Below are 21,987 nucleotides of genomic sequence, written 5' to 3' on the forward strand. Positions count from 1 at the left end.
AAAACATGTTTTCAAATTTCATTTATTGACATAGTTTTGATGACGGATCCTTTTGAAGTTTGCAGATGATTATTTTTATAATACATTCGTTTCCTTTGAAGTGTTGTTTATTAAAAGGGAAAAATATAGTGTTTTTCACAATTACTTGGGTTAATTAAGAAAAAAAAATTATCCAACGTTTCATTTGAAACTGTTTACCCAATAACATCAAATGTTATACGTAGGTTTTAAAATTGCTTCTTTCTTAAAATCAAAAAAGTTTTACTATTGATAGCATTTTTTTCATCTTAAATAAGCTTTACGTTAAGCGTAAAATCACCCAATAATTTATTTTCACCGGGTAAGGCTTTTTGCAAATATACTACAGTACGTTTCGTATAAACGTATAAAGTTTTTCATAGAATTTATTTTTAACAAATTCCCCTCTTAAGTATATGAAATTGGATGGTATTGAATAGAAAGACGAAAATTTGGTGTACCAACTTATAAGATTAAAAAGAGAAAAAAAAGTATTGGATTGAATGTTTATTTTATGCTCTAGGCGTTTTGACTAAGAACAGAGAGGTAGTCCATAAATGTTTTTATGTTAAAGCTCAAATTAATTTGTATTAGTAATAAACAATAAAAAACATACAGAGTATTTGAGGATGTGATATTATGTGCACAATAATATCCTTAACATTAAAAGCATTTAAGAAAGTTAAGAGCATTATTTTCATCATTGTGTCCTGAACAAAAGTGTTTCAGCATGTAACCTTAATTGTATTATTATCTATAACATTAAACGTATTTACCACGGAGAAAAAAATTCTGAGAGCGAAATATTTCGTAAAAAAGGAATAAACATAATTCTGCTAATGAAAACTAAAACTTACAGTATTTAAAAACTCTTCATTAGTCACTTTTCCGTTCATTTCTGGTTTTCAAAATTAAATTAAATTAATTAATAAAAATTACAGAACTGAAAATCAAATTTTAGAGAATAAAGGGTTATTATGGCCGTCTTTAAGGTATGATAAAATTAACTAATTGTACCACATTTACCAAATTTTTAACACATACTATAAAACTATATTTCATTGCTTTTTTTTACCAAAATCATTACCAAAGCTCTTCAATAAAAATGATCGAGCTTTTCGATCTTCCCGTTAGAGCCAAAAACACAGTAACCGTGCTCTAATAGTTTTGTTCATACTTTATTTTCTTCTCAGTGATGGATGTAATATCATTTGTGTTATTATATCCTAACATTGAAAATAGGAAGGATCTAATATAATAGAGATTATTATATCCTTAACATTAAAAGTAATAAATGATGAAATATTTCTTTTATTATTATATCCTTAACATTAATAGTATTTAATGATGTAATAATATTTGTATTAGTATATCCATAGCATTAAAGGGTGTGATAATATTCGGATTATTATATCCTTAACATCAAAAGAATTTAAGGATGTAATATTATTTGTATTAGTACATCCATAGCATCAAAAGTATTCATGAATATAATGTTATTCGTATCATTATATCCTTTACATCAAAAGAATTTGAGGATGTTATATTATTTTTAATAGTATATCTATTTCATCAAAAGTATTTAAAGATGTAAAATCATTAGTATTATTATATCATATATTTAAGGATTTATATATATATTTAAGGATGTAATATTCTTCTTATTATTATATCCTCAATTTCGATTGTAACATTATTTACGAATGTAACATTATTTGTATCATTATATCCTTAACATTAAAATTATTTAAGAATTTAATGTTATTTGTATATTGCATTATTTTCCCTTAATTCTTTTTACATATTTTGTTTTTTATGGAATATCAACAATCGAATTCAAAATGAGTGTAAAGTGATTTATGCATGAAAAGCACCAACATGAAAAAAGTGGTGGCACAAAACCGATGTTTTTCGTACCAGTTGAAGATTTCTTTCTGCGACCTGTCATTGTGTTTTTAAATTTGCACTGTGTCACAACTTGAAATCCATGCATAAATATTTATGCCCTAATTTACAAAAATAAATAGATTATTCAATATGACATGCTATAAATATTATAATTTATCTTAAAATTTATAATTAAGTATGAAATGTATTGTAGTTTAACTTACGAAAAAATTCATATTTCAGCATGACATATAATTTATATTTAGTTTTATAATATTTGGTATTTCAGTTCAAAGTAATGTGCAATTTAACGAAAAATTGATTTTTCAATGCGGCATAAAATATATTTTATTTTACCCAAAAATGTAATTATATATTAGAGTATTTGTGTAAAATTAAATAAAATAATTTTATTATTTAAGTGAAAAACAATTTCTTAAGGATACCCTTCTTTTTTATTTTTTTAGATGTGAATTTCACAATTAAAATTTTCTCTAATTTGAAACTATATTTTTATAGGCACTGTTCATGAATTATAGTGTCAGTTTTGTGAAAAATAAGTTATGTATGATTGAATATTTATGATTGCTTTTTTGTATGATTGGTTTAGTTAACTAGAAGATTTAAATCATTGAATTTTTTATTTCTGTGTTTCCTAATTTTTTTCAGCTACGGAAGTTCTAAATAAAAAAGTTTTTTTTTCCCGCGGAACCCTGACTAGGCAAATAAAGTTTATTAAAGTAATTGTGAGCCTATGTAAGATTATTTCTAAAATATTTAATTAGAGGAATGAAGCTTTTTCATTGTTTCAACATTAATAACCTTAAATTAATTTCGGTGTTTGACAGTTGAATTTGCTTTCATTGTGCTATATGTAGTCCTGTTATGAATTTGTTTTTGATGTGTATACATAAGCTGAAAATTAATAAAGCAACCTGAATTATGGTTAACTTCGAGATTAAGATTTAAAAGAACTGCTATTAGCGTTGAAAAAGGTAATTAGGGAAATATATTTGTTTATTGAAATGTATCATTTTTCTCTTGATTTGAAAACCGTCATAAGAAATACTAATGCAATATTTTATAAATACTTGTTATTTTCATAATTTGTTCAATATATTGTTATCTGAAATGTTGAATTTTCTTTAAAAAATAAAGGGCTATCTCTTTTTTATTGACATTTTACTTGAAATAATTTCTTTAAGGCCACCGAAAAATTAAATAAATTATTATTTATAGGCTGTATCAAGATATAATCAGAAACTCATCACTGGTTAATAAAAGAACTAACTAATGGAACTCTTTTAACTCTTCCGCGAACGACCATTTGGGAACCACTGCCCTATGCATTTATTTTTTGATTTCAATTAAGTTTTAGATTATCACACAAATAAATTAGTCGAAAATAAAAAATTTTACAAACGTGTTAATATCATATCATAAACAATGAAGTCAAATAATGCGCAAAATCATTGTTGGAAATAACGTCTTAATTTTTAAAGTCAACAAATAGCAATAATTCCATCTGGACCAACAAAGCCACGCGGCATTGTTAGTGCACGAGGAGTTCGCCCTACTTCAGCGCCAACAGAGGCGGCGTCTGGTTGCTAAGTGACGTTGTCTGAAACAGGTTAGATTGTTTCCTCGCCAAGCTCACTCACAGTTACGCTGCCATCATCGCAAGACGCTATCCTTTCGTAGTCTCCTACAAAAATATTGTTTTTTTATTATTTCCCTCTCTCTCTTCCCCTCCTTGTCATTTCGCTCACCAATCAAATCCCGCGAAATCGTCAGCACAGTTCTGTCAAACTCACGTCGTAAAAAAAAAGAAAAAAGTAAGCAAGCGAAAGTGCATAAGCTTTTTTGTTCACTCACGATAATATTGTTATTTTGTTACTCACGATAATAATTGATAATGTAGAAAAACAGCATGATTTTCTCCCATGACAGACGATTTTCACAGTATTCTCGTAAATTGGAATATTTTGGGTGAGACGCAGAGAGTGCCGAGCAAAATGCTCAGATAACGATAATTTATTAAATTATCTTTTGCCAAAAATTGTGATTTTTTCCACACTATGCTATGTTGGAGAAGAAAAAGGTTGATGATGCTTTTCCGCATCACATCGGTGTTAGTGACGATTGTGTTGGGGTGCTGCGAAGCCGAAGTAAACGATTTGGATCCGCCGGAGGTCTACACCGACCAGTTCGTGGTGAGAGTACCGGGGGGAGCCGAAGTTGCGAAAGAACTGGCTCGAAAACACGGATTTATCTTCTTGTCAAAGGTCAGTGACTTTTTTTTTACATTCTATTGTACGCACATCAATTCTTTTTACGAACGCAATTTCATACTCTAGCATGAATGGGTGACTTTTATGAAGCACACTGTTCTCATTTGTAATGTTTCAGGATTGTTTTTGATATATGTGGCAGTCCCTTTCGAATGTAGCTGCAGGAACGAAGCAGAGAAAACTTAAAATGTTTTTTTGTTAATGATGAGAAATTTCTTTTTTAAAGAAAATAAATAAATTTAAAATTTTTACAGTTAAAAACCTTTAATATTGTTTAAAATCCGATCAACGTTTTGTCTAGAATTTTTACTTGATCTTGAAAATCATTGTCATGAGTAAATACTTCTATATTAAAATAACAACTCATCGTATTATTTCTTTCATAAATCACACATAAGAATATATATTCCTTAAAAAAATAAACCTTTTTTTTCTCAGAAAAAAATATTTGTGACTGTGAAACTAGTGCGAATCAAACTATATGTAAATATGTATTTTGAAATGTATTACGAATTAGAAAAATATTTTATGTTTTGAAATCTATCAAAATAAAAAATGATGTATTTCCAAATATACTATTTCGAAATATGTTTTCAGGTTTTAAACTTATTTTAAAAATATAGGGTATTTTTAAATTTATATAATAAAATAGTTTATGAAATATGTATCTCTTTGTAATAGTTTATGAAATAAATAATTACCATCAATATTTATATAATAAATATTGGCAAAAATTTAAAAAGAGCATGTTAGATTATTCTAATATCAAAAATTTCCTAACTTATAATTTAATTTGCTCAACTTTATGTTAACACATTACTTTTAGCTAGTTAACAACTTAATAACTGTTTTTAGCTATCATATTTTAAATATTTTACAACATCAATATTTTTGCTTACATATTAAAGAGTAATTAAACAGTTTAAGAATTTAAGCAAACGTAATAGAAGTTCTTAAAATAAAAAGTTTTCGAACTTATTTAAACTTTTTCAGTTTAATGGTAAAGTATTATCTGTTTGTTATCAACTTAATAATTGATTTCAGCTGTTCTTTATCTTTGTTAACATTTAAAGAGTGATTGAAATCAAGCTATACATTTAAAAATATTTTTCTTTTTATTATTCGAATTTAACGGCATTGTAATTCATTTAAGGTTTTAAATTATATTTAAATTCTTGATGGACGATAAATTAATAGCATGTATTCATTGATCTTTGATAACCTCACAAATTGGTGAAACATGATAATTCTACGAAAGAGATAGCTAACTGATCATTAATAACTGACTTATTTTTTTATTCAAAATATTAAGCATTATCTAGACGTATATTAAGTGATAAAACTACCTGAGCAATCATTGATGCTAAATTTATTTTATAAACTTTTTAAGGATGTGTTGTAATTATCATTATCTATGTACCCAAATGGTACATAGGAAATCGTAATACTTTTAAATATTTTTCAAAATTATGACAATAAGTATTTTTAATTTATAATGGCATATTAAAATTTAATGTTTTGTAAACATTTTCTTTTTTAAGTTTTGTCTGTCGAAAATCCTAAATCTAATAGACAAACAACAATGCTTAGTAGAATTATAGCGACTGATTTCTTGTGCTTATGCTTTTCCAGTTTATTTTGGTTTACCTTTTACTTTTCGTTTTGAAAATCATTTAAATTTAAGTTCATTATTCAATAATCTACAACATTGTGGAAACATGAAAATTATATTATATAGAAATAATAATATTTTATAAAAAAAAATTATACTATCTAAAATAATGGGAAGAATTTCTATAACAAGGGATATTTTTTATAAAAGGTAGACAAGGTAACTCATAATTTTTTTACAGAACTTTTTATTAGGTTTAAGCTGCTAAGTTTCTTTAAAGACAAAAGCAAGTGCCCGTATGGTCTTTTATGAAATTTATATAATGTCTTGAACTTAAAAATGCAAACTAAAACAAAGGTAAACAAAAACAAACATACAAAAAAGGTTATGAAAAAAAAAAAACGTCAAAAATAAGGTACTGGGTATAATAACCATATATAAATAAGTTCAAATAAATTTGGTTGCTATTATATAAGCAAAATAGAGCCATAAACATTTTACATGCGAAGCATTATTTCACCATAGTACGCGCTTTATTCTCACTCTCCTTAAAATGTTACGTATCAACAAAGATGAAAAATAAAGTTGACGTAAGAAGTCACACTATTGTTTCCTCACGGTTATAAATGTAGAAAGCAGGGTCTTGGCTTCACGGATTTCTGAGTCCATTCAATTCTTACAATGATGAGTTGGAGAAAAGAAAACAGACCGAAAAACGCACGAATTAACTCAGTCTTACGTCAATGAAACGCATTCTCTTTCTGAGGCCTATTATTAAAATAGTTTGGCTTAAAAATTTGTAAGAGTGAAGAATTGGTCGCCCCTCTGAGTGGGCACTGTACTTAGACGCTTTTATGATGCATAACATCTTCAATCAATTTTCTCGATTTCTAAGTATTAGAAATTCTAACTAAAAAGTCATTTTCCCTGTTTTCTGTAAGAACATAAAAAGTAACCAAAGTAAAACGGGACTCAATTGTCTAAAAATTTCATTAATTTAATGTATCGTGATAATAAGATCAATTTAATTTCAATATCTCTTACAATTACAATGGTTAGGATTTATTTAATAATGGTAATGAAAGCTAGTGATATTTTTATTTAATCATATTAGAAGTTTGAATAATTTGTGTATGATTTAAATAGTAATTTTAAGCAGCTAAATGATATAAAATATCTTTTAAACGTCAAATGAAAACAAAATACACTTCTAGGCTTTATTTCGGAGGAAAACTGAATTCTATTACTTTTGTGTTTAAAAGCACGGTTCAAATAATATGAGTGAAATGCGCTAGCCTTTGAATGATGACAATTTTCAGACCAGCTATTGTTTAAGGACATGGTCTCATTTAAGCGTTTATATGAATTGAGGAAAAGAGTATGGTCAAAAGTACCAGAATATAGTAAAATTTGCAGTGTTACTAACTCTGCGGGAACACTAAAATGGCTCGTGTGTCCAAAGTGTTTCGGTCTTGGCCGCCAAGGTTTCGGTAATGATTTTCGTAATATTAACAAAAAAATATCATTTTATAATGTTCGATAAAATTTTGTAAGTGTGGTAAAATTTGGTAATTTTATCATAATATCTTAGAGAATGGCATAAAAACTATTTATTCAATTAAATTTACCTTTCAGTCTTGAATTTTTTTTTTTTTCAAAATGTGTTTTAAAAAGAACTATAATTTGGAAAACTGGAATTTATGGTAAATCGTTATCATTTGAACTGAAAAATTATGAAAATTAACTGTATAAATCTGGTATATTTTGGTTTTATTAACAAGAATTACTGATTTGATTAGAAATGGCAGACTTAAAAACTATTTCACAAAATGGCGTACGTTGTGCCGCCTTCTGCGAAATAGTTCTTAAATCTCAGTTTTTGGATTTACTTACTTAAAATACAATGTATAGAAAGACTTCAATAATTTGCGATAAATGTTATATACGTAATATACTACATAATTAATTAGCATTCAGGTGATTAAACTATAGTAAACTTCCGTTAGCAATGCTGATTTCTATTAGCCTGCAACGTGATGTTTGACTGTCTCGTTCCCTGGCATGGCTGTTGTAAAAGACAATATATTTATGTAGATAATTCTTAAACATCTGTAAATTACAGTGTAAAAAAATCTCCTCTAGATTACGGTCAGTAACCGGCGAAAAGTTTTACAGTCACTGACTTTTATTATTAAGTAATGGAAGTAGGGTTTTCATGACAATAAAAACATAGGTCTCCCCTTTTAATTTTTCCGAGTAAAATATATGACTTTAATTAAGAGTTAATTAATAAAATAATTAAATTAAGTAAATTAAGAGCTATGTAATCAAGAGTATTCTTCAGTTAGGCGATTGATGCTGCTTAAAACTCAAGCGATTTGCTTATCAAGACAACACGAACCGCAGAACAAGTCGAGGTACTGTTATTCTGCCATCTGTCAAGTTGTGTTAATGTCACGTGTTGGTTGCTTATGGCAACTTATGGGGATGAAGTTTGAAGGTGAAGTTCCTTTTCGCCGATGACTGGATTCGAACCCGGTACAGAATCGAGACGTGCTTATTTCTTTCCTACTTCACAGTCAGATGTTTTAACCATTATGGGAAATGGTGTACACCCCGACCAGTTAGGAAGCCTCATTTTGTAGAGCTTTTACTTTTCTTTAATAAGGTGGCTGGTCGTATGGATTATCGGTCAATTTTGCTGATGTTCATCGCATTCACAGACGCTGGGTTTCATATCTCAAAGATGGGGGCTGGATCTATAAAGTAACGGTGAACTCTCATTTTATGGAAATTTTTCAGAGTTCACTGTTGCTCAAAGAGTAGGAATCCTCTTTTAAAACGCGTTTTTAAGAATATAATAATCTAGATTTACCTTCCAGGGAAAGACATGCGTTTTAAACATTTATTAAAAAGTTTACCTGTGTCTGCTAATATTTGATATCAATATAATTTCTTTTTTCAGCAAAATATCTCCGATCTTTGGTTCCATTGCAAAAAATTCCTGATAAAATTATGGTAAAATTTTATACTGTTATTTTTACAGTAATATTTATTAAATTCAAAAAAATAATACTGTAAAAATTTCGGCATAACAGATTTTTTTTAAGTGTGGATTTTACGATAAAAAATACTGTTACCCTCAGTGCCGGTGCCTTTTACCGTAACTTCAAGTATTTTTTTCTTCTGTTGTTTAATTATCATATTTATATTGTACTTACAGATTTTACTTTTTTTTGTTAATAGATAACTAAATTTAATATATAACTTATTAAAATTTCGCTGCAAAATATTATCGCAATTAAATAATGAACAATTATAGAATCGAAAAAAATGCTTGAATGGAAATTAATTAGTTTTATCTTATCAGTTCTTTTACATTTCAGATTGTCAATAATCTAATGTGTACAAGTAATTTTGAAGCTTTACATGCTACGGTTACTATGTTACTTATTTCACTGTTACTTATAATTCAGAATTAAGTTCTAATTTATGCATAATTTGATGCGTCCCGTGTTACATCACATTGTCGCAATATTCAAGCAAATAAATTGACATTAACATCTAAGGAGAAGGGTTTCTCAATTTTGATCTTGTCTGAGTCAGCTGACATTTGGCATTTCAGCCATTGGAACCACCACCCCCTTATTTATTTCATTCTGATTGGCAGATAATTAAAGATCTCCTTCATTGCATCTTTACATATAGTTAGTTTTAAAATGCATTTCGTTTCATGTCCCTAAGATGATAGATTTTAACTGAAATTATTAGTTGATTTAAACATATTGAAGATTAAAAAGACACAAAATGAATCAAATTCAATTTTTTAGAAAAATAACTTATTAGGTGACATAACTTAAGAGTGTCAATTTCACTTTTTGAAAAATTTTATAGAAATTTTATTACTTTATATTTTAATTTATTTTATACAAATAAGCCTTAAATTATTTTTCATTCTAAATTTAAAAAAAATATGTAGCAAATTTCATTCAAATTAAACTATTTTTGAAAATTTCTTCCATTTAGTTAGTCAGTGTAAACTTCCATTTATGCATAAAATTTAAAATTCACTTTATTTTAACTACTTCAATAACAATCTATAATTATTTCAATAAAACTGATATGTTTGTACGAATTATAGAACAGTTCAAATACAAATTAATATCCATAATTTATACAGAGCATCTGTACAGATTACACGTAATTATGTATTATATGTACTCTGTATAATTGCACAATTATATATAATATTATGTATTCATTCAGAGAACATATAATTTATACAGAGTATCAAATAAAGTCCGTAACCATCCTTTTAACATTCGTAGAGCTGCATCTAAAATTATAAAAGTCTGGTCTAAACGTTAAGTGGATATGCGGTACAAAATGAAATTATACACGCCGCCATCTCGAAGAAAATTGCGAGTCAACATTTCTGTCTCGAAAACAGTGTGATATGTAGGAAAAAAGTGAATTACGAAAATGCAGAGTATCATAGAATTGGTACCAAAAAAAAAATTTCATGGACATTAAGACCCAGAATAGAATTCTTAAAAGCCGTATTTGTTAGTTGAAATTCAGGCGTTTGTTGAATTTTTTTCATTATGACGTAAAGAAACGAAGGAGAACTTAAGAGAACCCCCCCCCCAAAAAAAAAGACTAGTTTATAAAACTAGTTTTTAAATTTTACTAGTTATTAGTATTCCGATGTACTAACTTTTCTTAAGTTATGAATATAAGTTGATCATTTATGCTTAACAAAATCACTGTCTCAATTTTTCTTCCCAATGAAATTATGTAATAGTGTAACTAGCATGTAGATTAAATTCATAAAACGTATACCTCCATTATTTACAAACTAGAATTTCTATTCGTCCCTCTGACACGTCTTAGAGAATGTGGCCTATGATATCTTGTAAACCTGCGGCCTTCCTCGCCAAAAGTTCTTAAGTATCATTAATGATTGTGGGTTTCATTAATTTCAGTGAGAGTTTCCTGTCAATGTAGGAAGTAGGCAATTGTTGTATGTTAAGTATCCTTCCTTATGTAATTACAATTCCTTCGTTGATTTTTCAGGATTTCTGGTTGGGTTATATTTTATAGTTAAAATTTCCTTTTTTAAATTTTGTTTATTTTAATTACTTTTTTTTTCTAATTATCAACAGAAATTTGTTGTTGTTCATTGATATTTGTTGAAACTTTTGTTTGCTATTAGATATTAATTTGTTTATTCCTTACTGAAATTTCGTTGATACTTGCTATTTCGCATAGATTCTAGAGCGTCCGCCACCAACTAAGTGTCCTTGGTTCGAATCCCAGCGGTAGTTGGCTGATTCGAATTCTGCTCCCAGCTCCCACGGAACTCAGTTCGAATGTAAAACACCCTCAGTGGTAGATGGATCATGGGTTAGAATCCCCTTTCTGTCGGGATCACCGTAGGAGGTTATGGTGGAAGGTTTTTTTTCCTCTTAGTAAATCAAATGCGTTTTAGTTCCATCAAAAAGTTCTCCACGAAAGCTAGTTTGTCCCAATGCTTGATCGAAGAGCTCCCTCGTCTTCTGGGTTGGGCTTAAAATTACATGACTACGGAGTTCAATATTAATAGACGTAAACTCAGAAATGGGTCGTCCGTTCTACGCTGGTTAAAAAACAAAATAAAATACTCATTATTCATTATTATAAAATATTAGCTCATTATAAACTTCTTCCATCAGCATTCAGTACAGGCCAGAGCCGTACTAATTAGTCGTCTTCATATGGCTCGATCAGACATTAGATTTCACCCTTTACTGATTCCCATGGTTTTGAGATCTTTTTCCACAAAATTAATCCGTCTGGTGTTTGGCCTTCCCCTTTTTCGGTTGCTTGTAGAATTTTCAAAAGTCAATATCTTAACTAGGTCCACATTGTCCCTTCATTAGATGTGATCCAGCCATCTTATTATATAGGAATTAACGACAGAAATTTTATTCGGTTGTTTAAATTTTCTGTATTCATAATTGTACTATTTTCATAATTGTACTGAATCCACCAGACACTGTTTTCTTCAACAGCTTCGAAGCTGGCTTTGAGTATTTTTTCTTGCAAATATTAGTAGTTTATTTTCTTCAGTTTCATTTAAAGACCAGCATTCACTGCCATAATGTAATATAGTTTTAATAAGAATATTATATAAATTAATGGTATTTTTTATTGGAATGAGCTTTGAATTCAGTTGGTTTCTCAGCCCAAAATGACACCTATTAGCCATCATTATCTTGTTACTAATTTTTGATTTGATATCATTATTAACTGTAACAATTGTCCCTAGGTATTTGAACTGACTGACACCTCCCAATGTCATGAGTCACGAGAGGTAAAACCTCAAAATTTCAATTACTGATTTTCATTTAAATTTGGTCTTATCCTAATTAATAGTTAAATCTAACGTTTTAGCAGAAACCTCTATCATGGTAAAAGCCTCTAAGACAGCATGTTTGGTATGTCCTATTAATTCAATATCATGCGTATAAGCCAATATCTGAGCAGATTTTTGGATAATTGTACTCCTAGTATTTATAATGGCATCTCTAATAATTTTTCCCAATGCAATGTAAAATAGCATGCAAGAGAGGGTGTCTCCTTGTCTTAAACCTCTTTGTGTGTAAAAATATTTGATAGTTTAGACACAAATTTTCTGTATTTTACATCTTTAAAGGTCATTTTTACAAGGTTAACTAACATTATCAACTAGAGTTATTAATATTACGTTGTTAAAAATAGAAGGAGATATCATTGGATTAACTTATAAATTGAAAAAAAAAAAGAAAGAGTTTGCCTTTTTGTATAAAGAATATAGAAAATATTACTTTCAGGATTACAGCTAACTTGAATTAATGATACTAATACTCAGGAAATTAAATAATATTAATGAAAAAATAAATTTAAAAACGTTAGATTTTAAGACAGGCCTTTTTAATAATATTTCAATGCATAAAGTATGCAAAATATTACTGATGCAATTATTGAGGTACTTAGAGTACTACATACATTTAAAATCTTCGAGAAAAATATGATGAAAATATTTCAATACTCACCATGTATCACTGTTATTTTTTTACTTGTTTACATTATTTTTGTTAGTTTTACGTCTTGCGCCTTAAGGAAATAAACGATAAGTAAATAAATAGGGCATTTCTAAAAAGAAACCAAAAGTTATGTCGTTTCAGTCTGTTAAGCTTATTATTATGAGAAATCATAAAACGGGGAGTGGATCAATGAAGAGATTAGTGGTTCTTCTCAGCTTACAGCTTCCGGGTGATATGTAAAGAACTTAATTTGTCTATTGAAATTACTGAACTTGAGCTCATTGCTTTGAAAGATTTTACACGAAGAAAGTGATAGATGGGAATTCTTTGGAAAAATTCTTCTTATAATCGAATGATCTAAATAGCAGATCTATATACCGCAGTCCCAACGTGAAAAAGAATGCATTGAGCTAGAAAATGTAACCCGCGAGGCAAAAAGAAAATGCAAAATAAATTTCTAAATCCAATATTTGTCAAAGATATAATGTTTATGTTATTAGAAGCATTTAATTTCTATTGAAATTTTGCCATTAGAATATCTCTTATAAATATTATTTTCCTTTGAAAATAGCATTTTTGTATTGTATTGAAATTAACCGCTTTGTGAATTGTTAAATATTTTTATTTTTTGTTTTTCATTGATAAGATAAATCTGTATGCGCCGGTACTTTTAACCGTAAAATTTTTACTGTAACATGTTATGGAACAAAAAAAACTGATATACCGTAATTTTTACAGTCATAATTACCGTAAAATCACTGAATTACTTTAAATAAATTAATATTGCTGTAATTACGGTATAATATTTTACAGTAAAACTGAGTTTTACCAGAAATTGATTTTACGGATGATGCACCTAAAGTGCTTGTACTTTATACCGTAATTTGATCTGAAATTTTTTACACTGTGCAAGATGCTGTAAGCTTCTTAATAAATCAATTTCTTTTTTTAAATGTGATTTCTTAAATCTTGTTTTCATAAATTGTTAAGAACATAAAGTGATTTGTCTGCTAAACATTATTTGGTGATTATTTTTTGAGTACTTCATTATACAACTCGTTGACATTGTCTTTGATTTTATTACTTCAAAACAATAAATTTCGAATTAAGTTCAATTTAAAATAAAATTAAATAACTTTAATGAAGCACAAATTCACAAATAATACTCCTATTCTCAATCGGCTAAGTTCTAGTGGGATTTGATTCTATTTTATTCCAATTTGATGAAGTCAGTGAATTTAATGAACAAAAAAAGAAGCTCCAAGAAGTTTAAAAACTAAAAATGTTATTCTCTCAGAAAAAAGCACTGCCTACGATAATTTTTATCGTTACGGTATTTAGGTTTTGGTAATTAATAGTTATGGCTATTAATATTGTTTGAAAAACAAAATCAAAATGAGTATTTAACTTTTTGAGAAAAATGTGATATTTTGCTTTATTTTTTAAATGTTTGTTCACACATCCGTTTTTTTTTTTTGTTTTTTTTTTTTTTTTGTTTTAGGGAAAATATCAAATTTAAACATCTTGGTTACAGTTTCGATTAAAAATTACGATAAAATATTTCAGTTACAAACTGTTTATTTCATTAAGTGACATTAAAAGACGATTACAGATGATCTATTTTATGAGCATCAAAATATATAAAATTTACCAATAGTGCATTTGTCAGTAACAGCAAAAAAATACTGAATTAAACAATGATCAATCATTTTCGAAGTTTCACTAATCCTGTTTATTATATTAGATTTTGTGATTACTATTCAAAATAAAATCCTTTTAAAATGCTGATCCTCGGCACAAAAAGTAAATTGTAAGTCTTTAAATTTATACAAAGCACTTTAAGACTTGATTTGCGAATTATATTTTCTTTAAAATTCATTTTAATTAAAATTAAAATTTAATAAAATTAAGTTTAACATAGTAAATGTATTTTGCAATTGTTTAATTATTCTCAGTCAATTTTTTTAATAGCAGTTCTTATAAATTAATTTATCGCAACATTTTTATACTTTAAATTATTCACTTGTTCTATTTTTTACGTAAAATATGTTTTTAACTGCGTACTTCCTTAGATTCAAAAAATAGGAAAGAAACTACTTTAAATTCAAAATCTTACATTTAGTCTATTTAATACTTTTATGAAAAAGCTTAACACAAAACTTACAGCAGCGCTAGTTGTAATATTTCTTGCAAAACCTAGAACACAGTTTTATTTTATTTTCTAAAAAAAAAGAGTTTATGGTAACTAAATTTAAAGAAACTCTCAATTGAACTACGAACAATAGTTCGATATTGTGCATTAAAAGTCACATTACGCGTTTTATCTTTTTCTAGACTTTTCTTCCGATATTTCTTTTTACGTGGAATACTTTAAATGTATTCCAAAGCCATTCCAAAAAATTTTCATGAATGTAGATATGTATTTTTAAGAATGTTTACGTCTCTTTGGAAATGGAATTTTGAAAGGTTTGCGGAAGCGTATTGAGTTTTACGTAGATCCTAAGAATCGGAATAGTATAAAAATGTGTAGTAACTTTTAAGTTAACTTCGTAAATACTTAACAAACCAATATAAATTTGTAAAATCTTTATATGTTTGATGAGTACTTTTTTTCAAAATGGATTATTAAATCAAAATGGATTATTTTTCAAAATGGATTATTATGAATTCTGGTATACAAGAAAACACGAAGAAATATGAGAAAAACGATAAGTTTCATTTATTGCGCATAAGCTGCAAGTAAACAGAACTCTTTAGATAAGTTCAAAAGGAAGATAAAACAAAGGAAAATTATTGACATATGAAAAAAAAGGGGTGGGGGAATAATAATGAAAAAAAAAACAACTGAATAAAAAAAAAGGATGAAATTTTTAAAAAAAATCGGAAAATAAAAGATATAATCTTTTCATCAGCCCACACGATTATATCCGCAAAAAGAGTGCTTTCTGATATTGTATCAATATAGCCAAAGCAAAATATATTAATACAATAGTGTAAGGAGCACTCAAAAAAATTGTTTTATCTACGTTTTGAACATATATATATATATATATATATATATATATATATACACTGGTTATCATAAATTAAGGAAAAATCACAAAAATAGCGATAACTCTTTCAAAAGTAAGCCAAACCGTGCAAAATTTGCATATGTTGTCCACTAAGAGTAGCTGAGTAAAATTGCAATATGCAAATTAGTGGCGCTGCACTCGGCTTACGTCATCTGCCTGGAGCATAAAAGTCCAAGTTTGAGAGAAAGCACACAAATTTTACTGTGATTGCGACATTGAAAATCTGAGATAGCCAATTCGTAATAATGACCTCTAGGCATCATTTGCCTGAAGAACTACGATGGAGAGCCATCGGGAGACTAGAGGCAGGGCAGAGTCAATCAGAAGTGGCCAGATGGCTAAATGTGAGTCCATCTGTGGTTCATAGACTTTGGAGGCAATTTCAAACCACAGATTCGGCATCTAGGAGGTTCAGTCAAGGACGGCCAACTGTTACGACCAGTGCCGATGACCGATATTTGACATTAAGTGCACGCAGGAATAGAACCGCTACTCCGACACATCTTAGATCCTCTCTTGCTGCAGCCACCGGAAGGTTGGTGTCAACGTCAACTGTGCGCAGAAGGCTCCACGAAGGTGGTCTGTATGCGAGACGACCAGCCATTTGCGTGCCGCTCACATCACGCCATAGGAGAGACCGTTTGCAGTGGGCCCGACAACATGTCCACTGGACGTCAGATCAATGGAGGCCTGTTCTCTTTACGGATGAGTCCAGGTTTAGTCTAGAAAGTGACAGTAGACGTTATTTGATATGGAGAGAACCTGGGACCCGTTATCATCCATCAAACATCCGTGAAAGAGATGCATACGGAAGAGGCAGTGTCTGTGTTTGGGGAGGCATATCCTTAGGAGGGCGCACATACCTCCATGTCTTTCCAAGGGGAACCGTGAATGCTCAGGTTTATCGAGACAACATCCTTGATGCTTATGTGCGCCCATATGCCGGGGCAATTGGTGATTGCTTCCTGTTACAGGACGATAATGCAAGACCACACAGAGCTCGCATTGTTGATGATTATCTTCAACAGGAAACAATTACTCGCATGGAGTGGCCAGCTCGATCCCCGGACTTGAATCCTATCGAGCACGTTTGGGATGCTCTAGGGAGGCGTGTATCTGCCATCAATCCGCCCCCTCAGACCCTTGCCACGCTTGCAACTGCTTTACAAGAGCAATGGCTCTCACTTCCTATTGAACTGATAGACCGCATAATTGAAAGCATCACACATCGCTGTTTGTGCTGTATTGCTTCTAGAGGCAATCATATTCCATATTAAAGGTACTTTTTCTATTGCAAACCGATACTTCCAATTTGTTTATTTTATACATGTGCTAATTTCTATACTACTATTAATGTCTGATAATTTCTTTTTATGTTGTTTAATACCTTACTATGTGTTGTATATTGTGGGTAAGTTTCATAAAATTCCATGTGTAATTTCTTGAGTTATCGCGATTTTTGTGAATTTTCCTTAATTTATGATAACCAGTGTATATATATATATATATATATATATATATATATATATATATATATATATATATATATATATATATATATATATATATATATATATATATATATATATATATATATATATATATTAATGATTCTTTTCAATCGTCTGTTTGCTACAAATAATATTTCGTAATATGGAAACATTCTCTTATATTTAAATAATATAAATAGAACACAGTTTTATTTTGAAAAAGATTATATAATAACAGCATAAGTATTTTAAATTGTAGCTTAGAGAAAAAGAAGATTGCATTTAATAACTGGCATCATACTGAGAGAAACGCGTCACTGGTGACGCTTCGCCAGTGTAAAAGAAATGGCATCATCGTAAATTGAACGAAAAATAGGAAGGTTTTTTTTACAAACCATCAGAGTAAGACGTTCCCATAGTTAATTAAAAGACGTGAGTAAGATGGGTTTTTTTCTCGATGATAGAGCATGAAAATAGTTTTTAAACTCAACTGCTTGCGAAAAGGTCACTATACTAAAATCATTTGCGGTTTCTGGTTTAAGTGCATTTATTCTCTTTAACAATTTGTTAGAGATATATTAAATTTTGTAGAAAAAGGGCGTGATTTTAGTATTAATGAAATATTACAAAAATGTGCATCGATATGTCATATGATTGATTGGTTTGTTATATTCATAAAATGACTGAGCATTCATAGAAGGTTAAAATTCTAATGGTAGATGACCGTTTACTTTTCAGTTTTGTATTTTTTACTAAATGTGTAGTAATGCGATCTGTAATTTTGAAAATTAGAGTATAGGTTAAATACCGTAAATTTTTGTTTCCTAAACCGGAGTTTTTTGTCATTACCATAAAGTGCGGTAATTTTAGCAGATTTTTCTTTCTCTGTGCATAATTTGTCGTTTTGCAATAGATTCATTGCAAAAGAAATCAAAGCCAAATGCGAATTTTAAAATTTATGTTGGATGTGTTGTTCTTTACATTTATTTAAAAGTAAAAGCGAAGTTTTAAATAATTTCTATCTATAACTAAAAAATAACAGAATTAAATATTCAAAATAAAATTTCAAATTACGCACTAGACATTTAAACGCCATACCCAATTGATCCTCTATTTACTTATCTTTCTACCCTTTTACGAAATTAAGTATCCCGACTTTCTTTTCTTTCGTTAGAATCAAAAAAGCGTGATTGTATTGGAGCTTTCATTTACATATTGGTTGCTTTTGTTTATATTTTTAATGATCTCCATGAGGTGGAAGAGGGAGGAAAGGAAACCATCTTCTTTTACTTCTCTGTTTTTAAGATATCGGGAAAACCCGTTTTATTTTCTTAAAGACCTAATTCTTCATTCCATTTTGAGAACAAAAATTAAAAGAAAAGCTAAAAGTCTTGATAAACCGGAATTTTTATGAGTTTATTCCGTGTTTATTTTTATTTTTTTGAGTTCTTACTTCAGAGAATAACGTTTGTTTGCTATCTCCGTTTATATAAGATATCATTAACTTATATGTTAGTTTTTGACTCATCTTTCATTTAGGATAACTTAATTGAAAGTGGACACAAAGATGGAGATAATCGAATGTATAACTAGAACTTTTTTTGGTACATTTCGCGTCCCTCTTTTTCATTTTTTAAATAAAAGTTTCCCTTATTTTCTGAATTCGAATAAATCAAAAAAAGTATGTTCTAAAACATTTGTTTATTATTCAAGTTTAAATTATTTTTTACTTACAAAGTAATAATTCCACACTTCCCTTTAACGAAAATTACGTCTGAGCTAAGGAAAGGAAGATAAAACCTTTTTTCATTTGTTAAGATGTTAAGACTTTTTTTTATTATTGGATATTGCTTGTTATTACTGTGCTTTATGTTAAATGTTATGTAGTATTTTACGGTAAAAATTATCGGCATCCTGAGTGCAGGTACTTTTTACCGTAATTTTATCCGGAATTTTTTCAGTATGCTCATTTTTTGAAAATTGAAGCTTAACTCTTGAAACCCAGACGTAACAAACAATATCCAATTTTAAAAATAATTATTTTTGGATTTTAAATTATTCTAGGATTTCATTTTCCTCTCCTTAACTCTGAGGTAGTGTTTCATATGACTTAAGAGTTTGTATTTATATTCGTTTCGCAATGTTGGCTTAAATTTATTTTTGAACATTTTTATATCATCCGTAAGAAAACTGAATATAATAAAACTGAATGAATAACTGAATACAATAAAATTAGCGTTAAATTAATTCATAAATTACGCTTACTAAGAAGGGGAAAAGAGTGTTCAAGAATGCTATAGAACTGAATACCAGGGTGCTATTTTATATCCAGGCCGTTTTATATTCCTTGCCGTTTTTCTTTTTTAATTTGTAACTAAAAATCAATTTTTCTCCCCTGAAACGTCCAAAAATGATGCATTGGATTTTAAGAGAGTCTAACACTTTCTTGAAGGGGGTGGTATTAGAAAATGCGAAAAAGTAGATTGATGTATAGAGAAGAGACGTTAAGTTTTACATTATCTTTTAACTTTTTTTATTGGCCATCCCTTGTCATTTAAAAACATTTTTATCCTGGAAAACGAATATTTACATTATTGGATTTAAAAAAAATAAAGGAAAATCTTGTTATTGCATTATTAAGAATATTTATAATAATATATAGTCATTAGAATTCCATATAATCATTAGCAAGAAACAAACCAGTGTTATTTTATAAATGTATTGAAATGCTCATTTAGGGAATAACGTGATTCAAATAATACCTGATCATTCATATAAAATTAAAAAGTTTAAATGGAATTGATTTGTTAAGAATAAAATTTTACTTTTTTGAGAAGCAATTGAATTAGTTTTAGAAAAAATAACTTATGCTTATCTTTTCTTTTGTTTTCTAAGATGTTTTTCCTCTGGTTTATTTTAAACTCAGAGAATTAGAAATCATTAGAATTAAGTAAACGTTAGAATTTGACGATTACTATTTATTCTAAGTTATTTTCTAAAAGAGGATCAGTAGTATTCCTCATTTTTTTTTTTTTTTTTTTTTTTGCGAAACATTTGGATCATACCGATTTCAATTTCCATTTTTTGACTCCTCGTGAATGGTTACTCAAACAAAGAAGAATATATTTTTCTTAACTTAATGTTTCGGTTTCAGTAAAGCTCAGTTTTATACTTTCTGTCGATTCCAATTTCAAATGCTTGTTCATGAAATGTTTTACAGTTCTGTAGGAACGAAACCAAGAATTGCCGCAGGAATTGTTTTTCGAACCAAAAGGAATAAAGTGAGAAAAAGAAATCTGCTAAAAAAAAAATATTGCAAGTCTACTTTTTGGTTGTGGCGCTTCCGGCAAAGATTTTGAAAGAATTCTTTTTAGAAAAAGATTTATACTTCTAGTCTTTGTTATCAGATTTCATTTTTTCCTAACTTCTTCTGAAGGACATCTTTGTTTGTTACTCGTTTTGGAGTCCTTAATATCTTTTACAGTTTTTTCTTAGGCCTAATATCTTAGACGAGTTTAGAATCGTGAATTTGTTATCGGAAATCAGATCGCTTTAATGAATCGTTACTTTAAGAAATATTTTAAATGTTTATGTTTCGAATGTATTGCATATGGTTAAATAAATTTTAGTTTTTTTACCTACAAAAATAGCGTTCCATGCTAATCACATAATTAAATTTTCTTGTACATTTTTGAGACTGAAATTATTTAGTCCAAATCAGTCTTAAATCATCCTTTGCAAAATTGATGACAGGTTGAATTTTAAGGCCTGACACATGATGTCTGGAACAGAAAAAGCTAAATGCATTGGAATTCCTAAATCCAAAAGTCCAAATACAATTTTTGTTTCTGACATTTTGACGTTTACTAAGATTTTCTGAAAATACTTTTATTCCTTGAAAACATAAAGTCTCTGGAAAGTATTTATTGAAAATGTATTTTTGGCTACGTACAGTATATGGAAATAATGGAAACTAGGAGCTATTCAAAAAATTTTAAAAATATTTTAAATAGAACGAAGAACATATTAAAAGATTTCTTACCTTCGTAAATTTTTATATTTTGTCTTGAAATTGTTTTAAACAATTATTTGTTACTTTTATCAATTTATTGCAATACCTACTCAATTCATGCCAACGACTAAAGCAATCTAAGCCTCTCTATTCTCATGAAACTCAAGCAGTTTAAATAGCTTAAATATTAAACTCAATTGTTTAAAAGGAAAACTGAAGTTAAAAAAAAGGAACAATAAAAGAAAGTATTTTCTTCTTAATATTAAAGTGAAAAAAATGGGATTTGTTTCACTTCACCTAGTCAAGGAGAGAAAGGAAAATGCGTCTGAATCTCAGTTAAGTTCGTCATTCTGTTTGAGGATAATAGAATCATCAGTTCATTGAATGAGGGGTTTAAATGGGATTATGCTTTTATTTTCATTTAATTTCGACTCTTTATTAAATTTATACTTTCTTTTTCTTTTTAAGAATAGATCTTAATGATGAAAATTTGTCTTTTGAAAATAGTTAATTAACAATTATTTAAAAATTAAAAT

The 21,987-nt window shown here is 28.6% G+C and overlaps 1 protein-coding gene across 2 annotated transcripts in view; it reads left to right on the plus strand.

Annotated features, from left to right (window-relative positions):
* The first annotated feature begins 3,543 nt into the window (after positions 1–3,543).
* The window catches only part of LOC139426087 (furin-like protease 1, isoforms 1/1-X/2), a 192,961-nt gene continuing 174,517 nt past the window's right edge, over positions 3,544–21,987 (plus strand). For both annotated transcript variants that reach the window (XM_087167959.1, XM_087167960.1), the window contains exon 1: positions 3,544–4,190. In XM_087167959.1, coding sequence (XP_087024085.1) covers positions 3,984–4,190 — 207 coding nt within the window. In that variant the 5' untranslated portion in view covers positions 3,544–3,983. The remainder of the gene's footprint in view (positions 4,191–21,987) is intronic.

The sequence above is a fragment of the Parasteatoda tepidariorum genome, chromosome 7 (genome assembly GCF_982258835.1).
Source record: "Parasteatoda tepidariorum strain Cologne lab strain chromosome 7, Ptep-v5.0, whole genome shotgun sequence".
Lineage (NCBI taxonomy): Eukaryota > Metazoa > Arthropoda > Arachnida > Araneae > Theridiidae > Parasteatoda > Parasteatoda tepidariorum.